A 20979-nucleotide genomic window follows, 5' to 3' on the forward strand; every position below is an offset into this window, starting at 1 on the left:
GGATAAAAAGGAAACTGAAGAGGATTTATCAATTGTCAAAAGTGGAAGCACTGTTGACAAGGCAGGTGTTTGCACTTTTCGGGCTTGTAGTGTAGACCAGGCTTTAGGGTTAACAAAAACTGCGGAGAAAATGTTTGCGGAAACTGCGATCAGCAAGGGTTAGAGCGTAGGAAGAAACAATAAACAAGAAGTCCCACATTTCAAACCATTGGGGAAAACTGCAGAGACGAGTAAATGAGCACAGCTTAGAACACTAAGATCATGCCTTGAAGGTCTACTGCAGTAATTTGCCAAAGCAAACCATTTACAAATGTAGCTTGCAAAAATGTTCGACAATTATTGTGTTAACAATCGGTTATTGTTTGCAGCTACTGCACTCTTTTTCTAAAACAGTAGTTTGTGTTACCTAGGGTGCTTTCTCTAAATATAGGCTATAATGTTCAGATAATTGCTTAAAAGATAATTTGTGTTATAAAAAGTATGGACACAGGCTTTGAATGAAAATGAACATGCAGCCGATACAAATCGACTCGTCTAAGCTTATAAAGACACATTCACAAGAACGATCCTTTTTTAACCTTTTTGAAATTTCTATCAAAAAGAAAATTTTCATCCTTTTTGCCATTTGCTTTCAAATTATTATTTTTTATTTATATTATTCTCCGGAGGTAAGTACCTTAATATTTTTATTTTATATATCATAATGTTAGTTCAACATTACAATACAGTCAACCTGTGATTTAACGGACTTATGGGGACCAGCAGCAATCCGTTGCTTGAAAAAAATTGTTGTTCATAATCATATCCCCTTACTGCGGTAGCCTGCAATTATGTCATGTATGTATATACTGTATATATTACTGTTAACTATCAACTTGAGCTATGGTCACCAACATGCTGATGATACAACATTACTTTCATGATTATGTTTTGGTGTATTCAACATGGTCATACTGTGCTTTAATACACTGCACCTATTCATATTTAATATGAAAATTTAACACAACACGGAAATTAAAGGTTTGCTCTGCCTTTTACAGGCTATAGCCTACACAACAAAGTATATCGACAGTATGTAACCTACAAAATGGCATAGATGTCCATTAATTAGTGTCGGGTATGATCGCCATCTTATTGTTACCCTCCTCTTGAATATCATTCTCAGATATGATGTTATGATTATTGTGACATATATCAGCATTATTCAGTTTCTTTAAGACAAGAAGAGTGGGAGATGGAGAATGATTGCCAGAGCCCAGAAGTGCCTGGTTGAGTGGTGTGACTAGGAACAAAAAGCTGCTGATCTTAGTCTGATCGCTTCCCATATGTTCTGTTCTTTAATAATAAGCTTCCTGATATTCCTGAGAGACTCATACTGTTGTGCAAATTCAGGTAGTTGGCAGTAGGTGGAATAATTAATAAGAGCAACGATATAAGTCTGTAGAGTTTACAGTTCACTTTGGAAACTGGCGTGTGACATAGCCTCTTTCTTATCGCTGCTTTCTTTTTTACCATACACCACAGATGCTTCCATTTTAGCATTACTTCAGACCATTGGTCCAGATCTAATTCATCTAGCCAAACTGTTCTGTCTTTAATAGTGGTAAGTACCCCCCACCCCCCCCCCCGGTGGAGATAGCACAGCAGATAAGGCTTTTGGTTTCTAATTATGCAATCCAGTTCGACTACCGACTTCAGCTGGTTGTTGAAAAATACCGCTCACCTCTACCCAGGGTAAAATAAATCGGCACACGACAACTGGACGATAACCACTTGAGCGAGACCAGGTGGGCGACGAGCCAAGTGGGCGACAAGTTAAGTGGGGGATGAGCCAAGTGGGCGACGGCCAAAGTGGGCGCTGGTACCGTAGCGAAAGTTTAGTGGTGGTGACATATATAATTTATCTAGTTGCTTTGCGGCGTCACGGTTTATCGTGAAGCTTAAGGGAAACCCCTCAGAAAAGAGACAAACGAATGGCCAAAGAGTGGTTGAAGTCATTGAAGCTTGTCAGTCGTTATAAAGTCATATTTTCTGTATTAGATCATAAAATATCACTTTTAATTTTTACTTAAAAATGCAATGATTTATTTGTGGAAGGGAGGCAATGAGTGTTCTCACCCTGAATTTCTTGAAGCATTGAAAGTGACATTTTTATTATTTTTTGTTTTAGATGATAATATATGACTTTTAATTTTTACTTTAAAATACAATGATTGATTTGTATAAGGGAGGCAATCTGTTTTTTTTTTTGCTGAGACTTTTCGTTCATTTGACTGGAATGACTTGCAAAAAATCGGCCATTTTTTATTTATTTTGGTCATTTTTTCTGATGAAAATATTTCCTTTCAAGTAAGCTCTGATACAAACCAAAATTTGCACTTCCTGACTAGCTACAACATTAAGTTTCGCTGAGAAACGTTGTCCTGTTTTATCTGAGAAGAGAATTGACTGTGTATTTTTTCGGACATTTTGACCGAATTGACTAGCCTAGCCTATATTTTTTTTCGGACATTTTGCGAAAAAATTGGTCAATGACTGATAAATGACCGAAAAAACATGCATATATATATAAGGGAATGGTTATGTTATTGTAAAGTTCCTCTATGTAGTTGAGTTGACTGGTGTTTGTTGCTTCTTGTTTTTTAAGAGCTGTTTCTAAGTGTTCCTGGAAGTTGTTGACCTGTTCTTGGTTGATTTTGAGTGGTTGAAGTTGGCAGTGGTGGAGTTTCTTTTTGCACATCGATTTTCAGTGTACTTTTGCGGAATGGCCCGTTTCGGCGAGTCCGACTCGGCGAGTTCGATTCGGCGAGTCCAATTCGGCGAGTCCAATTCGACCAGTCCAATTCGACCAGTCCAATTCGGCTAGTCCAATTTGGCTAGTCCAATTCGGCTAGTCCGATTCGGCGAGTGCCCTATTCGGCGAGTTCCCTATTCGGCGATTTTTTGAATTTTTTTTTTAAACTATTGGGTACCATAGCCTAATTATCATTGCCGTTTTAGGGTTAGGGGTTGGGGTTAGGGATTAGGGTTAAAGGTTAGGGTAAGGTGTTAGGGGTAAGGTTTAAGGGTTGGGGTTAGGGGTTTGGGTTAGAGGTTAAGGGTTCTTCCTTTCAACTTGTTTAAGACTTCTGTGTTCTGCACTACCTCAGGTTTGTAAATAAGTATATATATATTCAATTTCGATATACGTTTGGTGATTGGGGCTTCTCCATGTCCATTTACGGTTTAACTTCTTCTTGAAGCAAGTGTTGGTTATTTTCAAGTTATTTGAAGTTGCAAAATTGATCAAATCTTCTCCTCTGTTGTTTCTTGAGCCAGCAGAAATTTTTCCAAAACTTTTTCCAAAATTTTGAGGCCTGCATTCGCAGCAATTACTTCAGAGGGCATTGTTGTTTTTTTTTCCTTTTCTATACTGGATAGTGGATAATTCATAAATACTTTTCCATATTTTGTTGGAATAGCCTAGTTTTTGTTTTTTATAAACAGGATTTAATCCTTGAACCATTTTTTTCTCTTTTTTTTGGTTATTATACAACATTTATTTAAATTTTATAATAGAATTAGGTTTAAACGATTAAACATCCTTTCTCAAAACAGGTCTCTTGATTGAAAAACTCTTGACAAAACATACATGCAAATTAGGTGAGATGACTGGTCCAAGTTACACACTGCCATGCAAAACTTCTAAAAATTACAAGATATGACTTCAATACTTGATTATAAAACCTTGTAATTGATCACAACATCTTCTTTATATAAAATCTTTTTTAAATCGTAAATATAATACCAACATCTTCTTTATATCGTAAATATAATACCAACATCATAAAAGTCTCAAACGTTATTCCTAAACATCTGAGCGCTAAGCAACTGACTACCTAAAATAACATCAGCATACCGAAAATCATAATCTCCCATCCCCGTTTCCAAACCAAATGAGCTAAGTTTTTCACATCCTACTATTATTTTTTCTTTTAAGCTGTTTAAGAATATTCACACTACGATTTTTATTTTTTGAATTAGGAGATTAGTTCAAATTACACACTGGTCCAAGTTGCACTAGTTTCCTTTATGCAGTGATGTTTTTCTTTGGAAATGTTGTTTTTATTTGCTGTGACAAGATATTTGATATGTTTTTAATGACAACCATGACTTTTTCAACAACTTTGATGTTGATTAAATGGCATGGCAAGGCTTTGTTGAAGATAGATACAGTTATTGGCTTGATTGCCTTTCCACCCACTCAATTGAAACCTTCATAACGAGGTATAAATCTTGATCTTACATAAGATAGCCTATTGCACATATTTACAATTGTATTTTTATTGCAGCTGTCTTCGTATTGGAATGCAAATGCGTTTACAGAAAGAACATCCGATGTATTAACTTCAAACATAAATGATACGCTCTGTCAAAATGGGACTTGCCTTGGTGGTAATAAAATTCCAATATCAAATAATAATTCTTCATCAGGAATTATTGATACGGAACATTCCCAAGCAACTATAAGTACTTCGGTTACTAGTGGGAATATTGATGAACGCAATGAAGAAACAACGACAACAAAAGAAACTTCTAAAAGTATTACATCCAAGGTTGATGAGAAGGATGTACATGACATCAAACTAGAAACTGGGAAAAGTAGTTCTACAATCTTGCCAAATTGCTCAAGCAAACCACCAGGATTGCAGGTGTATTGATCATTTTATCATATACGCAGTATAAATAAATCAAATATAGTTATATATATATTAATCTCTAAACCCTTGACAGCCTGTTTCACCCTTAAAGGGGGATCATCAGAAGGTCCTTATTCAAATCGATTCTTAGCATTGAGCACTCTTTGTAGTGAATAGTATTTATTGTGTAATGCCGTATATAATTGTATTAGTAGTATTATATATATATAATACACCAGGATTGTAGGTGTATTCATCAATTTATTATGTGCTGTATATATACATACAATACACTTTAAACACATTGGTTACTCATTTCACTGGTAAAACATCATCCTTTGCATCCAGGGAAACCTTGATATCTCATTTGCGCATGAAGCCTACAAATTTAAGCAAATTCGGGAAGATAATCCTTTAGTGTCTTCTGGTGGATACTTCAGACCTCCGTTTTGTAAAGCGCTTTGGAAGGTAGTAAATGTGAATAGTTTTCACTTTTTGTTTTCTATTTTAAAAACGCTTGTTTTATACGGTACATATGTATAACTTAGGCCACATTTAATAGACTAATAATTGTGCTGACATGGAAAGTGTGAGAATTCGACATTAGAAAATAGATTTTGATTGTATGATAATCGTTGTAATTATTATTTGGATATTTATGGTTTGACAACATCACTGAAGATTTGAAAAGGTGGTTTAAGTTTTTTAGGTTCGGGATCTGGATAGGTTTGATAGATTAGTTTGAGATGAGCGCATGATGTGACATGAAAGACGTAGTAGTCATCCTGATTCTAGATCCTGAAGGCTAAGACGAGAGAGTGTAGTTACAACTTGCTCAGCCCCCTTCATTTAGAAGCTATGTTTTTGAATCAGAAGTCCCGTGGCGATGGAGGAACGGTGAAGCAGATATACTCCCAAGCTGCAGCCGTGAACCCACACACAAACAGCTCAGGCCATTCGGACTTTCTTCACCGAATCTCGAGTTTTCATATTTGCAGACCATCTTTGAAGACCAACGGCTAACACAGTCATCCTCATTATCACCATTAATTTCATCTTTAATTGCAAACTAGGATAAAACTACCTCCATCCAAACAAACAAATTGAATAGTTTACAGGTGCTTATAAATGGTGCTTTTGATCAGTTGAAAAGACTAGTAAGCTTATCTAAATCCTGGATCTTGTTTTGCTTCATATGAATGCTAAGGTAACAATAAGGTTGATGCTAAACTTTAGCTTTACGCAAGTCATAATGTTGTTTAAATACGGTACATTGCTCAATGCTCATGTAATTTTTATGACTTACAGAGTTACAGACTAAAGTGTTGTTATGTCGTAAATCTTCAAAGCGAATTTGGCAGTTCATAAATAATGTCTATATGTCAAACAAAAATGTTTGACGACGGTAGACTGCGATTGCGAGGAAGTGGTATTTAATTTCGTGGTACCATACTCACAACGATGCTGTTACTTTTTTCATTACAATAAAGGTGTAGGCAAAAAAACTTTAAAATACTTTTATGAAAAACTATTTTATGCTTGCCAAGATGGAAAGCATGTGACACGCATCGGCAAACCACAACTAAGCTTATATTATAATAGCTGTAGTTTGAGTACGGTAATGTTTTTCAACAGCCTAAATACTTCAGGCTAATTAGCTGTAGGTTACCTGTTTATTGGACAGCAACATCACTTTTCTTCAAGTTATACTATGTTTTCTTTACACCAGCTTATTTCTTACTGACTGGTTTGTATATTTCCGTTGTGAAACAGCCACATTAATAGAACATTTATGGGTCTCTTCATTTCATGTTGCAGGTTGCAATAGTAATTCCGTTTCGTGATAGAGACGAGCATCTACAATATTTCCTGCAGTACATGCATCCTATCTTACAACGCCAGCAGTTGGAATACAGGATCTACATTGTAAACCAGGTGAATGACTTTTAGCGGGTGACACATGACTGGGGATGGTAGTTTTTTCGTGAAGTACGACATTTTGTCGCTTTCAGTTTGCCGCTATGATAGGCTGCCATTGTATTGTCAAGTCATAGGCCTAGCGAAGTGTTAAAAGCGTTCCATTGTTGAGCAGATAGTTAATTGTGACAACATGCGGTATAATATTCTTTATGTTAAGCAAGAATCGGCCACACGTAACAGTCGTGCTTCGGGCTCTTATGTTGTTTAAGAGCATAGATCGGTATAATTCTTCAATATTGTTGCAAAACAGCATGAAAGAAATGGGCAGATAAAGCTACTTGTCCAAATTTTAGCTTCATCTTAGACTTCTCCTTCGAGTAGCCTGTTGGTGTCAACATAACTGCAGTAGTAGTGGATCAGTTGATCAAATACCGTTTAGTCCAAACCTTGCAATGTGGGCTATTATATAGCTCTACATTCTACAAAGTCTACATCCATCACAGATATGTATTGCCCTTAGCGTTTTATAAAACAGATATATATATATCTCTTTAAAGTTTTTTTTAATCAAATATATACTAGCATGATGTTTACATTTGGAAAGTACATCAATTCATTATTATCAAATAACTTAGAGATAAAGCATGTAGGATTATCAGTTCTATCGTTATTTGCAAAGTATTATACTGTTTAATGACGTCATCATTTTTCGGAATCAGTACACAGTGAATTGGATTCTCCTAATTGTATTGAATCTGTTGACGTATAAATCATCTTTTTACAATAAGAATTACGTAAGTTATGACGCTTTCAAATCTCGTGAAAACAACTTCCTATTAAAAACAATGCATTTTCAAGTCTTGAAAAAATCGCTTCAGGTACCTTTATAAATCGCGATTTTTAGAAATGAAGACGATGTTTGATCAAGCTCAAACTTTCAGGAATGTCTTTTTATGACTATTCGCAAGAAAGAAAGTTTGTAGCAATGAAATCAGAGAAAAAGTCTAAATTTCGACCCACCCTAATATATATATATAAGTTATATGAATAGAATTAAGTCGTACTTAGTGAAACGGTGTGGCTGATAAATTCGCGATACGAACAAGATAACTTGATGTAATTTGAACTCGTCGTAGGCTACATTTTCCTTGAATATATAATTGCCAGGCAGTGCATCCTATGGATCCGTAATTGGGCCTCTCTTTAGCACCAGCTTGCTGGGCGTGCAGTTGTTCTCTTGCGTTACATTGCCTTTCTCATTATTTTTGTATCTTTCAGAGGTTGGTGGTGTTTTTCAATAACTTAATATTTTCATCAGTTTGGCAATGGGAAGTTCAACAGAGCAAAGCTTATGAACATAGGATACGCAGAATCAACTAAAGATCTTGACTTCGATTGCTTTGTCTTCCATGACGTTGATCTTATATTGGAGAACGATTATGCGATATACAGCTGTCCGGAAAAGCCACGTCATTTGTCCGTGGCTGTAGATAAATTTAATTATAAGCTTCCGTATGCGGCCATCTTTGGTAAGACCTGAGTTGTAATATGATTTTAATTTTAATTTTGATGTTTCAATACAGTATTCTTATAAAATTATGTCCGTTCCCGTATTTCTACAGTATTTCTACTACTAGTATTTCTACAGTATTCTTATATAATTATGTCGTTCCCGTAATACAAGTGTTTAAAAAATCCACTAGAATTCTCGGAATCATCAGCTGCATCAACATCTTTTTGTGAAGTCCAGCATTGCTTTGTTGTTCAACGTCACAGTGAGAGAAGATGACCTCCATAAGTGTCGACAATATGAGATTATCGTTTCAGGCGGTGTAACAGAATTTACGAAGAAACAATTTGAGGCTGTGAATGGTTATTCCAATTCCTTTTGGGGATGGGGAGGGGAAGACGATGACATGTACAACAGAGTCAGGATCAGTCATATGCAAATATCTAGATATCCAGCAAGCATTTCCAGGTAAGTTGTTACATGGATTGTTGCTGAGAAACTTTTGACAATAATTCCTGGTAATCCAGTATGACCTGCAAGGCTGTAAGTAATTTTTATTGTCTAATTCAAAAATTAGAACAAAGTTTTGGTAGTTTTAAACTAATTTCTTGTTTTGCCTTTAATTATTGCAACAGGGAAAGTCTTTTCGTTTTTGTTTTTTTTTACTTGTTCTATTAGTTAGCCAAGTGCATGTGTCCATAATGAATACGAGCTCATGAGATGCTTCATGTTTTCGTGTGATCGATCTCAAAACAGATGGGGATTGTTTAACATTTTTTGATTTTAAATTTCTTCTTCAAATGGCGATGAGCGTCAGATTCTTGCTGAAGTTTACAGAAAAAAATAATGCGCAAAGTCTTTATGTTTTTGGGAGTTTACTGCAGCTGCTTTAAGTACATTTGTAAAAACATTCGTAGAAGAAAATTTTAATAGGTGATTACATTGCTAATTCTACCCTCTTTCCTCGCCCCAGCCTAGTTTAAATGTAAAGAAAATCGAGTCAAATAATTTCTTTCAGGTACCGCATGATATCTCACGGGCGCGAGAAAGGCAATGAACCAAATCCCAAAAGATTCGATCTCATTCGGCAAACCGGCATGAACATACGGAGGGATGGGTTGAACAGCCTCAAGTACAAGGTGCCATCATTAAACGCCCTTTGTGGTTCTGATGATTGAGTCAATATAATATGTCAATATATCAATGTCAGTATGTGTTTTTCTTTAGTCTATAGCTAATCTATATGACTAATGCATAAGCCACGTCACTGATAGACAACGGTTGTTATTCAGCTGTATAATGACTGTTCAGAAGATGTCTGTAATCTACTGTACAATGAGCCGTGTCCTATCCGGTTGCTTTGGATACTGGTAGGCCTGTTTAAAATTCCAATCTCTTCGGATTTGTTGGTGTAAAATGCCCGTAAGAACCGGTATGTCCTTACTAGCATATACTTCATTGCCATCGCGTGGCTCATAACTCGTGCGGCCTTTGAAGAGGTAGATGCCGAGCTCGTAAACCTTGCCACAGTACCTTTGTCGTGCACTGTCCGTCATAGCATTGTTTATGACGTCATATGTCGAGTTAATTTCAAGTAACAATGTTGTTGGCTCTTTAGGTTGTGCACCGGGATGACAATGCCTTGTATACGAACATCACTGTGGATGTACTTGTTCCATCTTAAAGAAAACTGGCTCTGGATGGATGCCGTGCTACAGCACCGTAGAACCACGGTTGAACTTGATTACTGACGAACTGTTGGATTTGCAGTGATACGTCTCTGCCGCTAGTTGATGACATTGATGCCCTGCAAGGCTGGCGGCTGGATGAAACCTTTTCGAGACATATTTGCGTCTGAAACCAAAAATCAGGTTCAACATTTTCTCATTATTTGCATCATATTTGAAGTAACCTTTTTCGTTTGCTGTTGCTGCCTTGCTCTGTTACGTCATAAGTTGCGCAATATTAGAATCATTGACTAAAACATTATTGTCGATTCTGATGTTGTGATAGTGTAACAATTTTGTTGCATTTTTGCTTGTTATTTTTTATTGATCTAAAATGTAATTTAAACTATTTTTATGATGCGTTTTCGTTCCTGTCACCATTTTCTTCACAAAGCAGAGTTTTTTCGATGACATGTTTTAAAAGCACAAACGTATAAAAGCAAGTACTCACACTGGATGCGGCATTGCTTGCTTGGTTTTATGTGTTTGTGGCACAGCATAGTAAACAATCTTTCAAAGATCTGTTAATTTTAGTGTGTGAAACAACGATATTTTATCGCCAACGAAAACTGTGTTTATCTCTATCCCAAGCTACAAATCAGTTCTTTTTGACACTGATTTGCTGACCGCGATCTGGATTCGGTGTGTTATGCCTCGTCAGCTCGTGCTTCCGGGCGATCATGTGGTTTGTTCAACTTTTCTTGAACGTGGCCGGCTTACTTGCGTCATGGCGTTAGACTTGCGTCATGACGTAAGGCTTGCTTTGGTAACGTATGCACATGATGGTGCCAGGAGAAGGGAAGCCTATCAGTCGCATGCTTGATGCAAAGCACAAGATTGTTGCGTTCGTAACAGAGTAGTTTTGTACTTTGTGACGTCACTCCTGGTAGCATGCTCGCCATGAAACCATCACTGCCTGAGCTTGGAGTGTGGAGAAGATTGAAAGTAATTTGCACGATGCCACGTACAAAAGTTGTCTCTTTATGGGCTTAAACTTTCAGCAAAGTTTGAGTGGCTTTCCCCAAGGAAGTGAACCATTTATCATCATCATCAATCAATTTTTATTATACAGGCCATGATCCTCGTGTTAAGGGTGTGGTCTGTGTATTTGTCGAGGGCGAAGTCTTCCTCTCCACACTTCAAGGTCTGTGGAGTTGACAGGGTCCATGTTCGGGGCTAAAAGATCACGCTTAACAAGTTCATCCCAAGAATACTCTATATGGATAATTTGATTTAATTTTGCCTTTAGAAACTCCTTAGTCATGATTGTATCATTTGAACGTTCAATTTCGCTGTGCAATCACTTTGAAATCCTGATTTTGTTTGAAAACTAATATGTCTCATGCCGCAGCAATGCCGGTCTTGTGCCCAGACATACCCAGACCGCAAAATCCGTCATTTTTAGACTGATCTAACGTCTGTAGACCTTAAAAATAACTGATTTTGCTTTCTAGGTATGCCTACGTTTGTAGAGTATTATACTACATTTCCCACATATATTTGTACTTTTTTATTATAATTATATATTAGGATTATTTTAGAAAAGAGGTTTGATAATCGCAATTAGTGATATCAACCGATTTTCGTGCTCGTCCATTTAATCTTCGCCACTGACTAGCCCAGGACGAGCATATAGTACCATCTACAACAAGAATGTGGTATCAGAAAGTTAATACGGCAAAACTTTGAAAGATTTAAAATGAATATGAACAGTCCGTGACTGACTGAAACATGACCGGGCTATCACAAACCACACACAGAACCCAAAACAACGCTGAAAAAAGCGTAAATCACGAACAAACGTAATAGAAGATATTTCTGCCTAACCCTAATATAGTAAAGTCCCAAGTAACCAAAATCTCTCACTTGCTTGCCGAAATAGTTGTCTGCGTTTTACTTCTTAGTGATCAATTAGGAGATGTAGGAAAAGGATGTAAGAAAACTTCTTCCCGTAGAAAAATCCTTCATCCGCTTGCCTGACTGCAAGTCCTTGTTTATAGCGTATGCTTTGCAATAGTCTTCGCTTTTTGTTTGTTTTTGGTTTAGTTGCAACGTCTTTATAGTGTTAGACATTTGCATAATTTCATGCATTGTTTAACGGCCTCCAACGTATAAGAAAACTAATATTTAAGTGTTTATGTGATGTCTTTATTGCAGGGAATACAATGTTGTTTTTGTAAGTAAATAAATCCAGACCCCGGTAATTTAATAATGGATGCGCGATGATAATAATCGAAACTTCGTCGACTCATTACATGAATTTGGACTTGAAAGTCGGACGACCTTTCCAAAGCGACATTATTTGACACTACACAGCAAATCAAATCAACGGGGTCTCTATATCTGTTACTACAATAGAAGATGTATTTAGAGTAAGTGGGCTGCTACATTTTGTTGAAACTCCTAAAATACGTGCTTTCGTCGCCACCCTTCGAAGTGTTAAAATCTTGTTCTAGGCCACCTGAGGCAGTCACTTACAACTGAGCAGTGAACGTGTTTGTACTACTATCAAAACATCTCGTCTGTTTTGTGCTCGTCTGTTTTTTTAATAAAATTACAAAAAAAGGTTATAAGAATAATTACGAAACAAAATTACTATGCTCACACTAATTTTTTATTTTTCAAAATGAACATCTTGAAACTAAAAGACATACATAACATTGAAATAAAAAAACATATGTACAAAGTTCATATGAATGAGTATCCGTCTACGTATTGTGATTTATTTACAAATGCTTCATCTATTCATCAGCATAACACAAGATATCAAACAGGCAACAATTATTTTATAAACAGATCAAACACAGAATTTGGCAAGAAGTCCATGCAGGTATTGGGACCAATGCTCTGGTCAGAGGTTCCAAGTAGGCTAAAAAACTTATCATTTCATTGTTTCAAAAAAGAGATCAAAACGTTAATTTTACAAAGCTACAGTGCATCGTAAGTGATATGTTATGGAAACCAACTTGTCAGTTGCTTCGAAAACTTTATTATTCTCTGCTTGCTTCATGGAATTTGGTGTTTTGGCCTACGTTATCATCAATATGTTGTTTTTTTTTGTGCGTATGCTGTTATTGAAGCGCGGGAACGTTTCAATTATTATTTTTCTCTTGTAAGCTTATTTTAAATGGCAAAATCGTAATTTCCGTAGGGTGGCAATTGACTAGTAGACCGTATGGTCGTCTCGTTGTCTCCCTGTCGGTATGGGAACCTGTGTAACTTTTGTACTGTGTATATTGCATATTTCAAACATGTACCTATGTTCCTGTTACTGACAAATAAAACATTGATTGATTGATTGATTGATTGTATGCACTATGCAGGCCTACTGTAATTATGTTGTGTATAATAAACACAACAGAATTACATTTCGCCAACGAAAGTAATTTTTTGAACTAATAAGTCAAAATTGCTGCGGAGTGAAGCATGTCAATTATGTTATTGCATTATTGTTATGGGTTATCAACTAAATACAGTCATTGCATTGACTTACTGTCGTGAAATGTATGGGTACGATGGCTACAACGTACGTTACGTACGCAAACGCCGGGAGGATGGAGACAATATTTGAGAGATGTATGAATTGTCGATATTGGCCAGGTAATTGTGATGCAACAACTGGTCAATATATCAAATCCGCTCCACTTATGCGTGACAATAATCTCCGAGTGCTATGTACACTAGCGATAGCGATTCACTCTTGGGAAGTGAGAGACGCAGCAGCAATTGATAGTCCAGGTCAGCTCTATTCTGTCTAGCCCGGGTACTAGGCTAAGTTCAGTCTTGTTGTTAAATCTACTGTGTACGTTATATTCTTGTGGTCAATCGTTCTCCCTAAAGTGATCTTTTTGCTAGCTAATTTCTTCGATATGTGCACATCAAATGACTCCACCACTCCTGCTCCGTCTCCCTTGCTGGACTTGTCAAGACGATTTTTGGATTGTCCTCCAGGAGCATCTTTGTTCATGAACATGATTGAGGGGTTTCACACTTACAGCCTCATGAATGTAAAATGATTCCTCATGGATGTAAGATGTCTCTTCATGGATGCAAGATGACTGTTCATGGATGTAAAATGACTGTTTATGGATGTAAGGTGACTCTTCATGGATTTAAAATGATGTAAGATGTCTCTTCATGGATGCAAGATGACTGTTTATGGATGTAAGATGACTGTTTATGAATGTAAAATGACTGTTCATGGATGTACATGGTGTACATGGATGGATGTTCATGGTGTAAAATGATTCATCATGGATGTAAGATGACTGTTTATGGATGTAAGATGACACTCTTTCTTATTTGATGGCTCTTCTGGCTTTTAGTATATTTGTTGCAGCGTTGGTTGCTTGTGAGACAATGACTTGCTGTTTGTCATCGCTCATGATTGGATCATTTAATTAGTTTGGCTGCGTAGCCAGGTGGCAGCCGTCTGTCCGATGTTCGGAACTTGGGATCAATTATATCATCAAATTTTATGTTATAATAACTTGTTTTGCAATTTTCAAATTACAATACTTCCAAATGTACTAAAATACACGTTTCAACCCACACAAATGAAATGTTTTAATATTCATGTTTATCAACGTCCGCCCCGTTAGTTCAGTAGTTAACATTCGACTCGACCAAGCGCCGCTGGTTCGGTTCCTTGGATGTGCGCTTCATGAATGCATTTCAGGACTGCTCTCCATGCAGCGGCACCTAGTAGATAGAATAATTCCCCGCCAACAATCGAAAAACTTTACTCTGTCAATCTCGGTAATCGACCCTGCGTCTATGGCCTCTACGAGAATGCGAAGCCACCAGGAATAACCTATCAAGGCGTTGTCAGTCCGAGGATGAAGATTCAAAACCAACCAATGATTTTTTCAGTTTAATTGTTTAATTTTATCAAAGACAGTAGAATTGCATTTGATAAAGACATCATAGCAGGGCAACAAGAAATTAAATTTATGTTACTTTACGTTTGTCATATTCAGACTTACTCCCGGTGATTGAAGATTTTGATTGTAGATTAGAGGGGGCAACGATGCTAACCTTTGTGTGCATCTTCACTCATGTCTTTAAGTGTTCTGCCAAAAACACAGCCACATGCTCTTCAACAGTGTGGAACCGACGCTCTTTTGAGTGTCGTTGGCTACCAGGGCCCTCACCACTCGGCCATGCAGCCGTCTTATCATCATAGGAGCCCATATTTTCACGCACAAAATCTTTTTGAATCGTACATTATTGTTGCAACTTAGGCTACTCAGCCATAAATGTGATCGCAATCTGGACCAAAATGTTTGAAATTACATTACACAACAACTAAAAGTTTCAAGGATAATTACAATTAGGCTACAGTAAAATGTAAATTAATTACGCTCAATTACAACTACAGCCTAATTGGCCCAATTCTGCCCTATTTGGATTCTGACTTGCTACACAACGATTGAATTGCATTAATATTTATAATTTAACAATAAAAAACTGCAACTTTGAGCTATGGAAAGCCTCGCAATGTTCGCAAATCAACTCTCCGGACATATACTTGTTGGTGTAAAAATTAATGTTCGACTAAACGTTACAAGCAACTAAAGCTTATAAACCACCATTTGTCATGAAAGTGTTAAGGCTCGACCAGGGACTACGTAACTTTTACTCTAGGCTATGTATATAGCTTCAGGCTATATTTATGTCTGAAAATACTGTAAGGAACAGAAACTTTCCTGCACAGCTGCTGGTAGTAGGCTGGATTGTTTATAAAGAAACTGGCATTTGTTCTCCTGTGCTTGTGCCATAGATAGTTCTTTTTCCAAAACATTAAACTAGCAAGTAAGATGATACGAAAAGAGTTAGATATAAAAGTTGGAGGAATGTGGAGTGATGTTAAGGTTTAGTTCTTAACCATTTCGAAATTCATGCTTGTGGCAAGTGACAGCTCGTTGCGAAAGCAACTCAATTAAGAGAGATAAGCGTCATTTTGATCTTGAATATCCTTTTTATTCTGGTGATCTTGATCTAAGATCACTTGTTTGTTTGATTATGCAAATTAATAAGATCAAGATCAATTGGAAATTTAAGTTTACTTAACTTATTAAATAGTGGCATATTTTTAGAACTCTTGTAGCTTACTTATTACTAGACTTACTCCACAATCTGTTGGGCCTCCATCTTTGACTACATAACAATGCAAAGGGCGATAGAGTTTAACTAAATTAACTAAAAGATTTTACAGGGTTGTTTTCAGAAGATAATTTGGCAATGAAAAAGGCAGTCTCTAAAACATGTCATTGCAGCAGTCTTGAAACACAAAAACGAAAAAGAAAGGAAAGAATGACGCAGTATTAGTCTTGAAAAATAAGACTCTGGGTTGAATGCAGAACAGCTTACCGTATTTAAACAAGAAAGCTACAAAAACAAAGATTAAATATTAAAGTGTTTTTCAATTAAACAAAAATCATCTAGAATGCAAAAGTAGCCTATAGCCTACGCTGGATAATTCTTGTTGACGTTTCTGGATGCCATTATTGAACATTTTCGTCGTTTCACGAGCATTTAATTTTGGACAAGTCTTATGCTACCAACCGTTGAAACACATTTTCCAAGAAAGCCAGAGCGTGATACTTTATTAGTTCTTCCATAAATTCAACAAAATAGCAAAGATTAATCGGTTTCGCTGATTTAAAATAGTCATTCCAAATGATGATCAACAATAGAAAATCGATGGATGCAACCTTAAATAAAATAAAATGCCGAAAAACGCTGCACCAACTAAAGATGAATAAGGGTGGGCATAGCCGCAGGAGATGGGGGCATGGGCGGCGTGCTAACTGAAAAAAAAACGTCCCGAATGTGGGTAAAATGCCCATTTACTTGGAAAAATCAATATTGCCACAATGTTACGACATCTCATTAGTTTACAAATTTACATAATTGTTCTAATTCATGAGACACATTGATATTTTCCAGTAAATGTAAAATGTGTTAGCTTATTCACTAGCATGTAGGCTACATTTCTTCACGGGTAGAATTCAAAAGCCTACTGGGTATTGGTAACCTGATAAGTTGTTTTTTACCTTTTTCTCTATATCCTACTAATGCAGTTATTAATAAAATCATTTGGGCAAGAATGTCTAGTTATTTGGACAAATCAATTTTTACCATGAGTTTTTAATATTTCACCAGTTTAGGAACTTTGTATAGCCTAGTGTTGTATTTTGAGGTAGGCTACATTAACATTTTCTTAGAATGTAAATGTAGTAGGGTATCATCAATTTTAAAAGCTTTTGTAGTTGTTATTGCAATTCAGCCTGAATGACATCAATCCAGTATCTGCAGAAATTAAATGTAAAAGAATCTAAGCTTAATTGGTATGCAAATGTAAGCTTATTTCAAATATTCATTAAGATACTAGCCTACAATTATTCATCGATACATGGCTACCTAAAGATACGGCTTGATTTGTCATATTTTGCAGAAATTTCCAAATTTTGCCAACTTTGGGCGAATGTTTAAATATTTTTTTTTAAAAATTGTATTTTTACGCTTTCTTTACTGTTTTCCCCAGATGACACAATAGGTTTTAACATCCTCACATGTTGAAAAACAAAGAATATTTGATTTCGAAGATTTTAGTCAGACTGTTAATTTTTCAATAACAGTCTGATTCAGCGTTTTCCAACTTACTTTTTCTCATTTGCTACTGCTTCCCCAAGGCAACAAAAACCTTTAATATCATTAGGAGACAGCAAAAAGTATAAACAACTCAGAAAATGTCAGTCATACACTAGCAGTAGATGTAATCAAAATTTGCAAAATGTGACTAATCAGGCCGCATCTCCACTCTCCAGGTGGCCATGATCGATACAATTGTGAAAGCCTGCTGGTAACCTTATGAGGTTTCTGTGTTAAGATCAAAACCAGTTTAGGTTTTTCGACTGCTTTTCCATATTTTATTAATGCAGTTTCTTGTGAAAATATTTTAAAGATGGTACTGAAAGAACAATGACTATGATTTCATTGTAATATTACATCAAATATTAAAAGTAGCTTTGTTCAAAGATGCAAGGTTGATGCAAGAAAGATTCAATTTATTACGATAATTGGGACACAGACAGGCAAATGTTATGAATGTAGATGAAAGTTAAGCCACCAACCCTGTATCAGACTATACACAATTACACAACCTCAGAGATGTAACTGGAGTTTTGAAAACTGTAAATAAGGCCTTGCGTAATTTAAGCTATAGTATCGAGCTTTTGTAGCAATATTTAAAACATTTTTTTATTTTAAATAGTCAAAAATAAAACATTAAACAAACTGATATGAATGGACTCTCAACAACCGTGCTGCTCGGGGTATAAGGGGCGGTTAGTTACTTTGAGTAATAACTGTATCATAGTAAGCCTCCCTTCATTGCATTGCGTACCAAGCCAACAAATGTAGGCTACTAATTTTTTTTAACTAAAACACGTAGTGTTGGTGAAGCGTTCTCGGCAACCTTTTGTCCCTGACGATTATTGCAATTACAGGCCAAACCGCAGTGTGAAAGGTTTGGTTTTTGATTGTTTATCCTCGGACTGACAAAGCCTTGATTGGTTATTCCTGGTAGTAGTAAAAGTCTTCATGTAGCCTCAAGCAGTTGTATTACTCTCTCTCATACACACAACTGCCATTGTGTGTATGAAATTAAGACGTAGCCTACGTTAGTTCTGATTTTCTACATGTAGCCTATAGACTGAACTCTCGTTTTCCCAATTGCTACATATGGATGTGAAATTTGGACATGCAAAAAACGTGACATTAAAAAGTTAAAATGTTTTGAAATGTGGTGTCACAGAAGGCAATTACGCATCAGCTGGATGGAAAGAAAAACAAATGAATTTGATTCCCAACAAATAAGCGATAAATGGAGTCTGATAAACAACATTAACCTCAAAAAATTGAGATATTTCGGACACATAGCAAGAAGCAACTCGTTGGAAAATTCAATGTTGACTGGGATGATGCAAGGCAAACAAACAAAAGGACGACAAAAAATGAATTATTTTGACAATATCAAGAAAATTACAGGAATAAAAAGCATGCCAGAAGCACTAATAAAAACAAAAGACAGAACAAAATGGAGGCAGTTCATATGGGAGATCACAGCTGATCAAACATGATCAATATGTTGAGGAAGAAGATAGACAAGCTACAAACTGTGGTTTGTGTGTGTATTTTGAAGCAGACACTCACTTCCGAAGGGCTAAGTCATAATGTAGCTAATGCATAAAATTCGTAGCTACTTGCTTCTAATGCAGTAAGCTATTTGAGTACAATTAGCTTGCATCTATATTGTTGGCAATGTAGGCCTACTCGACAATGCTTATGATTATTTATGTAGCCTAATTGTGTGCATAAAATCGACTTCAATTCCCATTTTCGATTAGCCTGCTTCATCTCTGAATCTGTCAAGTTACCTTTTAGAGAAAGTACATAATTAACAGAAAATTACTTTCTAAAACTTCTGCAGACTGTTTCGCCCTAAAAGGGGGTCATCAGAAGGTCCTTAGTCAAATAGAATATTCAAATATAAATATAATCTAGATATTTTACTTGTATAAGGACCTTCAGACGATCCTACATTTAGGATGAAACAGGCTGTGGTGGTTTTAGACAGTAATAACTATATTTAATGTCATTTGCGCTGCTTGGCTATTTTGCTTGGCATTGACCCCTTTTTGTAGTGTTAATAGTATTTTTTGTTTATGTAATAGAAAATATGCGGTTTACCAAGATAATTAAAACTGTGTTTGGTATACTGTAATGAAGGTACAAGTCGATCAAAAATTTTGATTAAAAGTAAAAGTCTTCAATATGGTTGAAACGTTAACTCACAAAAGAAAATACGCAATTACACTGCTTTTCACAATTTTCATGGCGGCGACATTTTTGGTATACAAATTTCAGGTAAGATTGAGTAAAATCAAGCCTTGATTATACTGATTTTATATTTGATCAAAAAAATTGGAAGTAAAGTTATCATAATATAGAAATTGTTATGTTAATTTAGTTGCATGATCGATCAAACTTCCTGTGCAAAAAAAAGTTTTTCGTAATTATTCGTAGACACCACCTGCGGAATCCAGAACTATCATAAACGTATTTAAAAGAAATGTTTGAATATAGATCTACTATTACTGTAGTCTAAATGTAGTCTACTGCTTCATAATGTAAATGTTAGACTAGAATGTTAGAAATATTAAGACTAAATGTTGCAACATCATTAATGTAGCCTTTTAGCCGAATTGCAAAGGTAAAGGTAAAGTATCTCAGAAGGCTCTATCATAATACCTTGGTTTCTACAAGTAACTTATGAGTTTATTGCAAAGAAAAAAACAAACTTCCCGATCAAAAACATTGCAGCCAATCAAAAACGTTATTTACTTATTTATTTACTTCTTTACTTATTTATTTAGTTATTTACTTCGTTATTTTCTTATTTATTTACTTCCCGATCAAAAACGTTATTTACAACTATATGGGAGTAAAATATTCTAAAGGAAGAAACAAAATTCGCCTAAGTGTGCACAATTTTGTGGACATCGCTGAAATATACTGTAGGCCACAGCCATGGCTACCTAACGATAAGGCCTGATTTGTCACATTTTGCAGCAGAAATTTCCCGGTTTTTCTAACTTTGGGCGAATGTTTAAATAAATTTTTCTAAAAATTATATTTTTACGCCTTCTTTACTGTTTTCCCCAGATGACACAATAGGTTTTAACATCCTCACATGTTGAAAAACAAAGAAAATTTGACTTCGAAGATTTTAGTCAGACTGTTAATTTTTCACTAACAGTCTGATTCAGCGTTTTTCAACTTACTTTTTTTCATTTGCTACTGCTTCCCCAAGGCAACAAAAACCTTTAATATCATTAGGAGACAGCAAAAAGTAAAAACAACTCAAAAAATGTCAGTCATACACTAGCAGTAGATGTAATCAAAATTTGCAAAATGTGACAAATCAGGCCGCATCTCCAGGTGGCTACGCTACAGCATAGGCTATACACATTTAGACTGCTGTGTCTATATCGAAAATGCTATTTGCTAAGTTTGAGAAGGTATATGTTAGAACTGTAGACAGACTTACTGTTTCCTGGTCAATAGAAAATCAGTA

General features: G+C 35.9%; 1 protein-coding gene across 1 annotated transcript; it reads left to right on the forward strand.

Moving 5' to 3' along the window:
* The first annotated feature begins 493 nt into the window (after positions 1-493).
* Positions 494-13131, forward strand: LOC145777212 (beta-1,4-galactosyltransferase 4-like). The gene is made up of 8 exons (XM_082588539.1): positions 494-668; positions 4332-4691; positions 5028-5147; positions 6498-6614; positions 7918-8128; positions 8427-8577; positions 9128-9248; positions 9728-13131. The coding sequence occupies exons 1-8, from the start codon at positions 498-500 to the stop codon at positions 9791-9793; spliced, it is 1317 nt and encodes a 438-aa protein (XP_082444665.1). The 5' UTR covers positions 494-497; the 3' UTR covers positions 9794-13131.
* Positions 13132-20979: the final 7848 nt, after the last annotated feature.

The sequence above is a fragment of the Aplidium turbinatum genome, chromosome 1 (genome assembly GCF_918807975.1).
Source record: "Aplidium turbinatum chromosome 1, kaAplTurb1.1, whole genome shotgun sequence".
NCBI lineage: Eukaryota > Metazoa > Chordata > Ascidiacea > Aplousobranchia > Polyclinidae > Aplidium > Aplidium turbinatum.